The 14,768-nt window shown below is 38.4% G+C and overlaps 1 protein-coding gene across 1 annotated transcript in view; it reads right to left on the reverse strand.

Moving 5' to 3' along the window:
- Positions 1-14,768, reverse strand: part of PIK3C2G (phosphatidylinositol-4-phosphate 3-kinase catalytic subunit type 2 gamma) — a 288,301-nt gene that overhangs the window by 115,458 nt on the left and 158,075 nt on the right. The window contains exons 17-18 of the mRNA XM_063323201.1: positions 10,594-10,782; positions 357-450 (exon numbers count right to left, since the gene is read on the reverse strand). Coding sequence (XP_063179271.1) covers positions 357-450; positions 10,594-10,782 — 283 coding nt within the window. The remainder of the gene's footprint in view (positions 1-356; positions 451-10,593; positions 10,783-14,768) is intronic.

A 14,768-nucleotide genomic window follows, 5' to 3' on the forward strand; every position in this document is an offset into this window, starting at 1 on the left:
TGCAACACCATTTGCTTCCTTGACTGCAAGGAAGCCCTGCCACCACCAGCCCCAGCTTTGGTGGTCACAGCAGAATTTCCCTTGTTCAGATGCATTTTTTATTTTTCTTTTTTACTTGAAAGTACTTTCTTGTAGTATACAGAAAAGTTCAATCAGCATGCCAAACAACTACACTCTGTTGAGTGGAAAACAGTCCATAGCACAGCCCTGTTGTTAATTCAATCATTGCATCAGTTGACCTGCCTTTCTTATTTATTCCTCTTACAATGTATCAATCAAACTGAAAGGATCAAAAGTATTTAATGAAGTTATTGATCTGGACAGAAGACTTCCTTGGTTATCAATTTCTTCCTTACCTGAACCAGCTGTGGGAGATATTCTAACAATTCATCATTTGAGAGATTTTCTATTTGTTGGACTGCTGTTCTGCGAATATCTTGATCTGGAAAACTAGAGCAAAACAAATAGATATCATTGAGGGCTACTGAACCACTGCAACTCTCCTGAGCTCTCACTGATATAAAATGTTAGAAAAACAGGTTTTATCTCAAAATGGAATAAGAAAAAAAAAAATCAACTCATTTGCTTTACTGTAACAAGAGTCAAGAAACACATAGCAGATGACTTAATAGGACTGACTGTTACAGTGTCATACAGGGAAAAAAAACCCAGCCCGATCTTCAAATACCTTTTTTAATTTGAATGGTCATATGTTGTAATTTTCTTTATATGTACTGAAATATGAGGCAAATTATGGATGTTCTCTTGCTGCTCCTACTTACCTGAAATAGGATAATTCTGTGCCATGGGAATGTTTAACAGTCACTTGAAGACTTCTTTTGTTTTGAGCAACAACATAAAAGCTTGAAATTTCACACACAAAAAGGGTTCATTTCAGACAATTTATTCCAGTGTCAGCTCTTCTGGTTTGTATCATAACACAATAAAAAATATTTTTTAAACACAAGTAATTTTTAAATAGAAAACGTGTTTTCTTTTCAGTTTTTCTAAAGGAAAATGTTGTAAATAATCAACACCTTCCCCCATAAAGGCTCCAAGTTAGTGAAACATCCATTTCTGATGGGAAAATGTTCGAGTATTCAGCATAAGCTGTATTCTCAAAAATTCTGGTTGAAACCAGAATGGCTGCAACCTAATTCAGATTTTGTGATGGAGCTCTAACCGTAAAAATTATAAAAGAGGAAAACATGGTGTATCAGCAATGATAAAACAGGAAAAGGCGGCTGGGTAATATAGCTGGTCAAAACATTTTTCTTTAAAAAAGAAAAAGAATGAAATTTTGGTGTAACCTGACTGATCAAAACTGACTCTTAACAGAATATTTTCTCTCTTTTCAGAGAAAAGGACAAAAAATATACAGTGTTTCTTTTAATATTTGAAATCTGAAAAAGATAGTATTTTCGGGCCTTGTTTTGAAAACATAAAACACAAAAATAATTTCTACCTTTTCATGCGTGGCATTTGTGATATTAATTGTGATACATGGAGAATTTAACGTATACAGAAGTTGCCTAGATTGGCTGACAGTTAGCTGTTCTGCTACTGTCCTGCTTTCACGAGAAAAGGAATAGATGCGCTCTTCTGTGTATTTCTTCTATGTGGTGTCACCCTTAACTATCTGTCAGTACTTGAAGCTCGTCCATTGCCATCCTAAGAGCCTTTTCTCTCTTCTCCTGAAGCAAACTGGAAATGTTTCTACAGACCTTTCTGTCACCAGAGCTGCAAGAGTGGTCATCTCTGCCAAAGGGGCAAAAATGTCTTCAAACAGCACCACAGTCAGTTAGATATTGTTCAAAAGAGCTGCTGGGCTTCGATCCAGTTCTCTGGGGGCAAGTACTTGCCCCACAGAACGCAGTGAATCCCTCCCCTCTGAACTGATCTGGCTATTAGGCTCTTTTGAAAATCTCTGATGAGGCAGTCTAGGCATACATAAAAATGATGAGTAAAGGACACAGATTATTCTGTCAGTTCGCCCTGGAGAAAGTCCTTTGAAATCAGAACGATCATGTATGGCAGAAGGTGTCACGAGGCCACCAGTATTACTGCTTTATGAGCACAACACAAAAAAGAACTGTTCTCTTCCCAGCTTCCCATCGAGCACCTTTTGCCTGCAATATACCCACTAGAAAAATAAATGAGAAGTGAAACACGGGAGACAGATAGTACCACATTTGCAGCAATGACTGCTCATTGCTGTCAAGAGAGAAAGACAAGAAATTGTAAGGGCAAGCGCTCAGCTCAGAAGTACAATGGCACCTGCAGCTCTAAACTTCAGCTTTTAAGTTCAATAAAACAAACTGAAGCAAAACAATATGTACGCTTTGATCATTGAATTAGCTATAGTCATCAAATAAAAATGTGGACTTTTGGAAAAAAAATGGCTAACGGTTGGACCTACTTGAAAGGCCTGGCTTCTGTGCTGCAACCAGCTGCCACCTGTCGCACTTTCAAACCCCCTTTTAACAACGCGGCTCAGGTCCGGTTTTATTATTTTGTTTGTCTGTTACGGTACATATTTGATGATGTTTTTAATACAGTTTATATTTGTTTGTATAATGCTGAGAGAGGGCCTTGATGGGGAGAGAGGGAATACATTATAAATAAATTATCATGATAGCCCCAAATTAGCCTGTTTTGCAAGGCATATTTATTTATTTATTTACTCTAGGCAACCTATTAGGATTATGAAGATGTTACTTTAATATTCGCGTAGAACAAAACATATTTGAAGGAGGACTGCATATTAAACAAAATTAATCCCTTTCATATCATCCTATCTTCTAATTATGCAATTGCTCCAAAGGCCTGCATGCCAAGCATGTGCAGATAATATGGAAATTAGTCTTTCCCTTTCCCTTCTCGCCTAGTTCAACAGGTTACTGAACAGCGAAATGTACTGTATACAGGCACCAGCCAGGCAGAAAAATGTTGTTATTTAGTTACTGCTTGTCCTTACAAGCAGCCAACATTTGAATATATGCCATGCTATGACGAGAGAAACTCCTACATTTTTTTCAGATAAACAAAGAATGATAAAATTATTTTAATCCAAACCTTTCCGGAAAATTCAACAGTTAATATTTGATTTGTTTAGAATTAATTTGCTGTAAGTCATAGCTGGGCCTATATCTAAGTTAGTAAAAGTATCTATAGAAGATGTGATTAGAATAATGATGAGCGCAAGTGCACAGGCACTGTGGTGAAAAATTACAGGTTAGTTTGTTTCAGGAAACATGGCTCTTATCACTCCTCTTGAATGAGATTTTGGTGATTTGTTGGTCCTGGTTACTAAATTGTTTCCTTCAGCTTGTAAATCTTGAGGTCGGCTTGAGGCTGCATTGAATCTTTTTTGAAAAAACGGGCAGTTAACACATTCTCTTAACTACCTGACAATTTGTTAAGCCCCAGATGTAATATCCATTGCTGTCTTGAATGTCAATGTTGTTCAGGGCCACAGGTACAGTAGAAAAATACATTTTACCCCTTACATTTGTATTTAAGCAAACACTTAACGTCCTCAGAAACACTAGAACTACAGCAAATACATATGAACTCAACTAGTATTACATGGTGCTTATGCTTTCGCTCTTACATACATCAGTCTATTTGCTAAAAGCCAGTAACAGAGTAAGGTCTGGAAGCAGATCTGAGTAAAAAATCCTACCCTTCACGTGCCTGAAACTATGCCATCCTGTAGCCTGGTAATTAATTAGGGCTAGAGGGGTTTTTCCAGTGAATAATCTTGCAAACTTTTGAGTGTTGCATCAAATCTGATTTCAGTAATCCATAAATTAGTCTTGATTAGAGGACACAATTAATTGATTTTTTTTGGCTTTGCAACTAAATGCAAGAGAAATCACTTTAGGCCTAAGAAAAACAGCTCTGTAGTTTGGATATTAGAGGACAGCTGATTTCCAGAGCTTGCTACAATGAATATTTCCCCTTCACAGCTCATCTCACAACCGGGATTCTCCTTAGTTATTTAACCTCAAAACCCCTTTTGCTTTTTTATTTTTCACTCCCTCCATGATGCCAGTGACTGACAGCCACCCATTTTATAACTTCTGTCTAAGTAGCTGTAAGATTGTTAGGTCTCCATCGAGACTTTAAGATGGCTTTTGTAAAAATTGAATTTTGAGCTGGTTGAGCATAGATTACAATTTGCTTTAGAAGTAATAACAACTTACAATCTTTGATTCTTTTCATATAGATAGCCAGTAGGGAGCTATTTGTCTATCTGTACCTTTCAGCTAAATCAGATTCAAACAGAAAACTAAGCGCTGCTGTGGCATCCTGTGGATTTCTGCAATTCTCTTGGGATTTTAGTGTTTGCCAGTGGTGACTTGATTGTAAATGAGAAATAGACGTGCATTTCATTTTTAACAGCTTTATTATCCTAATTTAATTGCACTGTCTCAAATAACCCTATGCTGGAAGATATTTGTCAGGTAAATGGAACTGTACAGTTCACTACATTTTCTAGCATGTGAGGATCTCTGTAGAGAACAGAACAGCCTTTCATGAACCATATTTTAAGTTAGAGGCTTATGACATGCCACATATTTCTGCAATTCCCTTTACGTTTCCAGTTCTCATGCACTTTCAAAAAGAGAAAGACTCCGGTCCCATGAAATGCATGTTATTAAGTCTAGAAGAAACACGGAAGGCTGAGCTAGAAAACCTACTGGAATAAAAATAGCAATTGAAAAAAAAAAAAAACACAACACAAAACCAACCTCTGAGTAGTTAAGGATATCATGTCACCGATGGGTGCACCTAAGCCAGGACAGAAAGTATGGGAGAATCGTTTAAAAGAATAAACAGATAAGTTTTGGATGGCAGTTTAAGTACTTTAAAAGTAATTAGACAGGAAAAGAGAAGAAACTTAAAGATTTCCGTAATTTAAAATAAGGGAATTCCCTTAATTTAAAATAAGGGAATAAAATTAGCAGGGCTATTTGCTTTTCGTTGGTGATTTTTTTTCACTCCTCTTAGGGCTTGTAAAGAAAACACTGTGTGAATGCATGAAGGCTAGAAAATGGTAAGGACTAAAAGAAAATACAGAAAGGTAACAATACTATCAGTAAGAAGGAGACCCTGGATTTTCAAAATTTTCTGTTGAAAAAAAGAATAAAATATTCATTCCTCATTGTGATAAGACATACGAACCCTCCCCATCCCCACCCCCTCCATTGCAAAGCTCATGGTCAGATACACTAGCTTTTGCTTCAGCTGATCAATCGGCAGATGGATCTATAGAATTTACTCACAGAAAAGATACTTTAAGTAATGCTTACATAGATTTTCTACAAGAAATTCTGTCTAAAACAACTAGTAATAAGTTTAAGATGTTATAGAGACCATATGGTGAACCATATCCTCGGAGAGAACGAGATAGGAAGAAATTAACAAAAAGCAGTTTTCCATTTGAAGTATGATCTAGAATGTTCTTCCCTTCCCAGAGACAAACTTTGTTCTCTGTTACATTAAAGCAAAAGAACAAAACATGGAAAATTTGGTTATTTACAGGTTTAGCCTCCTGAGTAGATGGCACGCTTATGTACAGAAACCATGCCATATCCTACATAGTCCATTGTTAGTTGTCTTTCTATAGCTGTCGTAGTACCTTCATATTTATTGCCAAGAAAGCTAAAAATGATTAAAGGCAGTGAAAAGAAAAAGGAATTAAACACATTATGATACTGACAGTGAAGAGCTGTCTCTTCCTAACAATGCATACATCTCTACAGAAGTTATCACTAAATTTCATGTACATTACTAACAAAGCAGTTTTAAAGCTTTCTCAGTAGTGTGTTCTGTACATCAAAGTACCAAAGTAATTGTAGACTGTTGCTTTCTTCTTATTTCTTTGTGGAAGCTCATGTTTACTCTCCACATTGATATACAACTACAGCCTTTTAAACCAAGTAAGACGCAAACAGTCAAGATACGCTCTAGTTGGGCACTCTGTTGTGGAATCTCAGGGAACAGTTCACATTCTGCTTTTATTAAAACAATGATAATCCGATTCAACACTTCTAAAATCAATTTGGCTTCCAAAGGTGTAATAACAAACTGTGGCTTCAAGCTATCACATTTTATTATAATTATTACTTAGAAAGTGAGTTTTGCATATGTTGGTATATAACCTAACCTCAGAAACTCAATAGCTACTCTGCTACGTAATGTGAAAATCAACAATAATACTGTGAGAGTCAAAAGCTGAGGGATGCTATAACCAAAAGACATCTTCTCTGGTCAAGGAGAGGTAGGAGGAGTCGTATCTTCCCCTACTCTGCTTGCTCCATACAGGGGATTAAGTAAAGTGGCATAAAACCCCTCTGACACCTTAATGTCTGTTCTAAAAATCCTCTGAATTTGTGCATGGTTTTAAAGGAATGTCTTTTTCTGTGCACTTGCCATGATAGAGCTAGAATTTAGCAGAAAGTTTCTGGGAAAAATTGTTAAACCTACCAGCGAGGTTATGTCGTCACCTCCCCTGTCTACTGATAGAAGTTCTCTCTTCGGAACGGTCGCAGCCATGCACAATACTGGAAAATGACATACCTACTTTGGTGGCTGTTTCCTGATTCTAGCTTGATTTCCTGATTCCTAGCCACAATACTTCACAGGTCTGCAAGCATACTCTAGATGTGCCAGAAAAACAAGATTGGAGCAAACATTCTGCTATTTCAGTTAATTAATATATTTTGGCTTTCATTTTCAATAATTTGAATAGCATAATAACCTGACAAAAATTTTTAAGTGCAGTTGTTCTGTACACACACAAAACACTGGCATGTTTAGCAATACATCATAAATGACGGCATTCCTAACATTGCCTTTGGCTTCTTTCTGTCATCGAGAAAATTCTCTGAATAAAAAAGCGTGCTGGTGTCACTTCCCTGGCTAGTGTGCCACGTGAAGTAGATTATAGTTATATATATATATATATATATATATATATCTCTACAGTTATACAAAGCTCTAACTCCACTAAAGCTTGGCTTTTTACCAAACTCAATAAGTGAAGTTAATGGTAAAATGCACAGGGCACCAATAAGCAGTTCTGAGTAGGAGGGACCAGCTCTATACCTTCTGCCTTAGGGAAAATTAGCAATGGCTTATAATCACCCTTCCCTGAAATTAGAGCTAAAAGTAAGACTGTAAAAATCTTACTCTGCACTTCCCCCTGCCACCCTCTCCATCCTTTCTTTATTGATTAAAGAAACATTCATTGTTTTTTTAAATTGTTTTTTTAAGCGATGGCTTCTGGGGCCGTAAGAATCAATGCACTTGCTGGAAGGACTTGATGCAAGGTTGCTACTGAATTTATCTGTGAAACGTACCGTGATTGTGTTTCCAATTTATGAAAGTTCTTCCTTGCACTGCATAAATGAGCATGTCATCATTTGGCTGCCTTGAGATGTGCCGGCAATGGGGAAGAGCATAAGCTGTAGAGACATGCTCCAAGAACAAGAAACAGCTATTAAATTGTACATTTAACTGTGTAGTGAAGAAAACAATTTAGATGTTTCAGAAAGTTGCAAAGAGCGTTCTCACTTAAAGCATGATAACAGGGCTTGATCTGATAGGCCATGATACCTCTCCCTAAGCTCTGTGACGCTGTCTTCTAACCCAGGCAATGAGGTAGCGCCTCCAATGATTTTTCATTCTGTTATATTGCAAATGTGAGCTTGAGCTTAATAACCAGGACAGATGCTGCTTTTTCACCTTGAGAAGAAGGATAATTAAGAGTCCCTCGCCCAAGGCTTGCAAAAGCGACGAGTGATTTTGAGTTCCCTCTCTAAACCATATAAAGCACAAGCACATGGCTGCAGAAGCAATTCAGGTTCTTTTTAAGACTCTGCAAACTGAAGTTCCAGCAAAGGAAGCATCCAAAAGTCTGAGTGATTGGAAACTCTTGGTCTCTTTTACAGTATTGCTAACAAAGTGGTAAATTGTGGTACACAGAAATGATAAAACAGAGCTGAACTGTGGATCTCCTTTGTACAGGATGTTCTAAAAGCTGAATGTTTACATGGAATCAATTTTTATTTAAAAAAAATCATAGAAGATAAATGCAAGAGGGCACTTAAACTAAAAAATTCTGTCTCAGGAAGTCTCTGAGCTGCAGATTACTGGAAGTTGGGAAAGTAGCACAGTGTCATTATGTTTGGCCCATTCTCATTGTCTTCCCTAGGCATCTGTTGTTGGTCACCATTGGAAACAGGATGCGCTAGACTGGTCTTTGGTCTGATTTAGTGCAGCTGCTCCTGCTTTCATGCATTATGTTAACAATACATGTAGACAAAGATCATCCCTAATGTATTTTACTTACCTATCATTTAATAGTGACGGTACCACAAGTCCTTGAAACACACATGAACATATAAAGAGCATTTCTTTTATATTCTGCTCATGTCTTATACAAAAATGGATCTTTCAGCTGTGTCTCAGAAATCACAAGAAATCAGAGAGCTGTTTTGCGGATGATAGAAATGAGGAACTGAGTTGAATTGTCAGCGCCAAACATAATACAGGATACAGCTGAATGAACCTTCAAAACCAGCTCAGTTACGGAGCCTACAATCCCAAGTTAGTGAAGGTAATGTTGAAGGAAAGTTGGACCCTATCCAGTGCTACTTTATGTTTCAAAATGATTGAAATCTGAGAAAAAGACAACCAAGAGAAGAAACCTCAGAAATCCATTTATACGGAAAGTACTCGTCTCCTTCAACCCACTTTCTCAATTTGCATATACATGTCTCTCAGCAGTTAAACCATGCTACCTAGACATCTCCGAAACTAGACATCTTTAAGGAAATGTAATCCCGCTGTTTCTGAAGGTTAGCTTCCCAGTTGATCGTGCACCTGCAAAATATTGTGGATATGTGAAGGACAGAGTTATTTTTTTAAGAGGATTTGTACTGTGATCCAGAACTTCTTTCCGTAGCGTTAGCATGAAGCAAAAAACCCAAATTGATACTATCTTTTGTGAGAAAGAAACTAAAGGGACAAACCAGCTAAGATCCTCATCAGCAGTACTTGTTCTTTGGCACCACTGCAGGTGCCAGCCACTCCCAACGGTGGCACCAGGAGAGACAAAGCGATGACATCTTCCCGTCTTTTCATGCCAGCAATCTTTGTGGTAGCCAGAATGAACAGCGTGTACGCTGCATCCACTACACACTGAGAAGCTATGTGACAGGCTGAGTCATATTAAATATCCTGTGAAGCACCTGACAGAACTGATATTCTGCACCACACCCTGATGCAGAGCTCCATCTTCAAAAAACGACCAAGCTCTTTGTTTGCAGAAATGCCAACCATACACAGAAACAAAATTTGATAAAAGGTCTGATCTGAAAGCCTGGCACGTTCTAACAAACCATCTCAAAATCTCTTGCTACTGTGGGGTGTGTAAGACAACACAGGGCCCACATACTCCTTTCTACGTGGTTCTTTTATAAATTAAAAATGGATTCTAATAATTTAATAATGGCAAATAAGATATAAACATGCTCCAGAACCTGATCTTTCAGGAGCTTTGCTTCCATCATTCCCACTAAATGTAAAAAAGACATGTATGCAAACATGTGAAACTGCTCATAGTTCAGATATAAACCTGAGACACAGATATTCTTAGGAAATCACATCCAGAGGGAAGTAACAGTCGATAGTTAGTTTTATATTATTAAATAACTATTTTTTAATAATGTGGAGGTGAGCGTATAAAATCTTTTCTCAAGTAAAGCTTTTGGCAACGCGTTTTTTTCTAAAGGTACAATATGGAACTGAGATTGCAAAGCTGGTGCAGCTTGTGCTTACCCAGACAAGCAAGGGCTTGATAAACCAGATTTGCTCAACCATTTCATCTGCACGTTTAATGTTTTCACAGGTAGATCACTTAACACAAAATACCTCCCAAGCTTTTGAAGGAAATGTAACTGCTGACACAGATTCTGTCCCCTGACATCTGCTGTTACATCATAGGCAAGACTATCTCCAACATCAAGAAGCCTTCCAACAAACCACCAGCTCCCAGTGTAAGTGGGGGCGGAACGTAAGACATCACAACAGAATTTATTCGAAGTGTGCGGAACTGACTTCAAAGTTTCACCCTACCTACTTCAAAAATTTGGGCTACAGGTGGGACTGTATGTATTTACATGGTATCATTATCTGGAAGCATATTTCAGTCTTGCTTATCTCCCATTAGTCACTTCATGCCTGTAAAGTAGTTTGAGGATACGGAGTGCTATGTAAGTGCTGAGTATTTGACCGATCACCCGTTACCAGAAACTGACTGAATCTGCTATAGAGAATGAAATACTCTTTCCACTATCCTGAGAAATAGAAAACCTTCTCAGCCATGAAGGCAGGGCTGGCTCTTTCAACTCAAGGTCATCACAAGAGTTGCAACTATATCTTCGCTTTGACACCAGGACAGAGCTGAAAGCAGAGTCAGTGAACCAAAGCATGATACTGTGCTGAGCAAATTACCTGAATTAATCAGCACGTGATCATTCTGCTTATTGTTATTTTCCTACTTGGTTAATTTTCCCTTACCTGAAAGTCAGAAGCCCAAGTGCCTCCAGAGGGTTAGAAAATCTCCATCTCCTCAACACGGCATACATTTCTGATACAGTCATTCGATCCCAACTGGGTGCACTGCCCAGTACCAGAGGAAGGGAGCAATTTTGATTATTGCAGTAGTAACGATAAAACCATAAGATTCTTCTCTGTTGCTCTGAGAGTCTGGAAGAGAAGATTAGAAATTCAGTTTGAAATTAAAACCACCTGGAGCTTTGTGTAGCAACAAACTTTATTGTACAGAGTGGCCAAGTCATACAGTACACTGCTTTTCAGCTAAGTACATGTTTTCCTTAGGGTAGGATATCATTTTCTGCAGACCAGCTTTTATAAGAAAAGTGATACTTATACGCTGGATCTGTCAGCCTTGGGTCATATAAAAATGAAGTGTCAAAAGACACACATATATGGTTATTTCACTTCCCAAACACTCTCATTTTTCTTCTCCACTGCTTCTGTTGTTGGTGGTGTTTGTTTTTCACTGGGGTTTGCTGACAGAGACAAAGAAGGTGCAGTTATCGCCGGATAAATTATTGTTACATCCATCAGCTACACATCATCTCTAACTAACTACTGTAACAACTAGACACACAACACTACTAGCCATAGCTTTCATTCCTGCCCTTGCTTTGACTGTTTAATGCAGGTGTGTCCATTTTTAGTGTATCTGCATTTGCAAATAGGGTTTAGGCACATCCATGCATATACACAAGAACAGGAGCACATGTGCGTGCATACACACACACACACACACACACACACAGTGTGATTAATCCCTTCACTGGTATGAGTTTGGAAAAGGGAAGGAAAGTTTCCAGCAACTTCTATGTCTGTTCGCAAGGCCTAGAATGCCGTGTTTCGCTGTACTCACTCACAAAAAAGGATGCAATACCAAATTCCTCATAGAGATATTGGATATCTAAATGACATGTTGATAAAAGGGTCAGTCATCACACCATATTTCACCACAGTGAGGAATGCCTCCTCAGAATATTTTTTGCTATATATCCTCTGATTTGTCAACAATTCAGATGTCTTTGCCTCATACATATTAAATCCTAGGTTTCGCTACCATCAGAAAACAGAAAAAGAAATTCCCCATGAGAGACAAGCTCACGCTATCTCCTTAATTTGATATCAGAGCCTTCAAAAGCAAGCTTTGAGAGCACAAACTGATCTCCAGTTGACACAAATCATTACTGAAACCAAGAGGAATATTGGTTTTCGTGGTCACACTTCACCAGATTTGTGATCCATCTGCTTAATATCGTAACTGTGACTTTAAATGGACCTAGATATTTCACAGCAAGGTGTGAGAAACTTTGTAGATGGCTGTAAGTAGCTCGTTTCCAGTCAAGCGTTTCATTATCCAGCAGGGCTCCAAATCCAAGTGTTTACATTCCTTCTGAGGTCGTCTTCCTTCTGCCTTCTATTTGCAATGTTTTGGGGCATTCTTAGCCAAAAAACTATCTTAGCCCTGCTCTAACTGTCAAGATTGTGGCTTTTACAACTCATAGCAATGAGTTCCTTTGGCTCTGTATGCACTGGAAAACTTTTCTTCTTTGCAATTTTGAATTGCCAAGCATTTAAGAACAGAATGGTGGTATAAAGATGGGCATGCTTTTTACTGTCACAAGAGTGAATGTTTATTTCTTGCCTTTTGGAGAATAAGCTCATAAATATATGCAGAAGATGAACGTAACTGTGATACAAATTCTGTCATGACTTTTAGTAACCATTTCAAGAAAAGCATCATTTTGGTATTTCAAGAAATGGCTCCAGAATTCACAGCATGTCTATTGTGACAATAGATAGATGTCTTTGTGTTTGTGTGAAGAAGTCACACACAGAAAAAGAGAAAAAAGTAGGCCTAAGACTTTATTTTCTGTCTAGTTTTCTTATGCATTTGGATGGTATTCTGCAGGACAGTTCAGCTAAAGGACCCCTTTTGTATGTTGACTTTAAACAGGGATTTGAGCTTTCAGACAGCATCCTGCAAACTAGACAATCTGTTGTTCAGATTAAAGCAGCTAAAGCCTCTACTGAGTTTACAAAGGAAGATAAGAAATCAATCCTTGTATCAGGTTTTCTAAATCACAGATTTCTCTGACTTCACACCAGAGGCAATGACATTTCCTTTTTCCACATTTTAAAGATCAGAGATGAAATTAAAGGCTGAGTGGGGTGGGGTTTTTTTAGGTTTTCCTTTTAAGTTTCTTAGTTGTAACAAAGTTTACATATACACGTAATAGGACATTTAAGATGGATGGTCAAAGTATTTTGCGTATATACAGCACCTGAAGATTGTTATGCTAATAAGGACATTTCTTTGGCTCATTGGGGATAAAATGCTAATAAACTGTCTTTATTGATAAAAATGCAGTTGATGTTGTTTTAGGTACAGTTGTATCTAAATTTCCCTCCATATAACAGCTGTATTAAAACATATAGCCTTCTACTCAACACAAATAAAAATAAAATATCTTAAACCGTAAATAATTCAGTAGTTTTCAGTTTGAAAGTTTTCATTAATCCCTTTAGCTAAATGAAGGAAAAAGCTTCTGTGAAAGCTTTGTTAGCTGGTCTTAATTATTACTTTTTTTGGGGGGAGGGGGAAATGGCAAAAAATGAGTTTAAATGCTTCTGAGCTGTTTTTGTTGTTCGTGTTCTGTACTAAAATAGAATAAGACAAAAGGCAAAAAGAGAAAAGAGCAGCAAATCTAGAAAATGCAAATTTCTGTCCCCTGGCACTGATCCTCTATTGCAAGTTTCTCTCCCGTGGACACACTAGCAAAGTGTGCAGCAAGACTGCACTTTTTTAGACCTGTTCTACTATTCACCAATCTGAAAGTAGCATTTCTAAATCACAATTCACAGCAATTGCACTGTCGTGACAACTGGTAGGCAAACTAGATTCCTACCAGGTAAGTGGCAAAAAGGAAAAGGAACACAAAAAGGGAAGCTGAAAGAGAGGAAGAAGTAAGGTAGGAAGAAAACGATGAATGACGGAAAGAAAGATAGAAGAAACAAGACTGTCATCTTCCTGGCTTCAAACCAGTCCCTGGTCCTTACACTGGGAGCCACTGCGCACAGGCAGGCTGTATCGTGTTTGAAGAGCAGCTATTATCTCAGATGGCTAGTTTTCTTGGGTTTGTATTTCAAACGCAGTAATCCTAAAAGGAATCAAGGGCTTACATCAGAACTGCTTTCAGAAGTCAGCCAAAGTGGCTGGCAGTAACTAATGAATCCTCTTGGTCCCCCCTTTCTTGCCTGGTGTGGTGATGATGCCAAAGATCGCAGAGCGGCACACAGTGTAGGGCTGTGAGGAGCACAAGAGCCATATGGCAAAGTTCATTTCCTTCAGTCCCATTGATCCCCTCACTAATCAACATCCAGAAGATGCTGGCTATGGGGACCAGTGATCTGAGGCAGCTACCAGAGAGACAGGGGTCCAAGAGTCAGCTATTGGGAAGACCATATGTTGGGACCAGCTACTGAGAAAACATATGTCCATGTATCAGGGAGAGGTCCAGCCACCAACAAGCAGAGTGTGGTTGTGAACCTTGGGGGCTCACATGTCTGGTTGTCAACAGCTGGGGAGAGCAGGGAGATCTGGAGCCAGCTACAAGATGGACTGTTTGAGCCCAAATACTGAAACAATTTATATTTTGGTACTATATCTATAAATATACCTATGTGTATATATTCCACCAGTGGACTTTGATCCTGATCAGGCAGAGAGGAGGAACAGAATGGGATTGTCTGTGCTGCCCGTTTTGTGGCAACACTACGTGTTTGTGCGTGCTGGGAAGGTACTGCTTTCTGCCTGTGTTTATTTGTTCATATTCCTATCAGGAATATGTGGTCCACCTCTCTAACGGCTGAACCCGGGGACATGGAGCCACAGCAGCCTTGCATTCATAACACTACTGGATTCACCAGCCTATAACAAGGACAACCATGCAGTTTTAACCATTGTTTTTTCTTTTTCTATGATAGGGTTAAGGACATTTTCTGTCCATTCACATATTCCCTCTGCTTTCAGTAGAATGAACAGAAGGATCCTGACAGCCTGAGGTTTCTTGCATCCTCTAACCACAAATACCCATTTATTTCAAAATCATATTTGAGGCTTGTAAGCCTGAAGCATC

This window comes from Chroicocephalus ridibundus, chromosome 1, assembly GCF_963924245.1.
Source record: "Chroicocephalus ridibundus chromosome 1, bChrRid1.1, whole genome shotgun sequence".
In the NCBI taxonomy this organism is placed as follows: domain Eukaryota; kingdom Metazoa; phylum Chordata; class Aves; order Charadriiformes; family Laridae; genus Chroicocephalus; species Chroicocephalus ridibundus.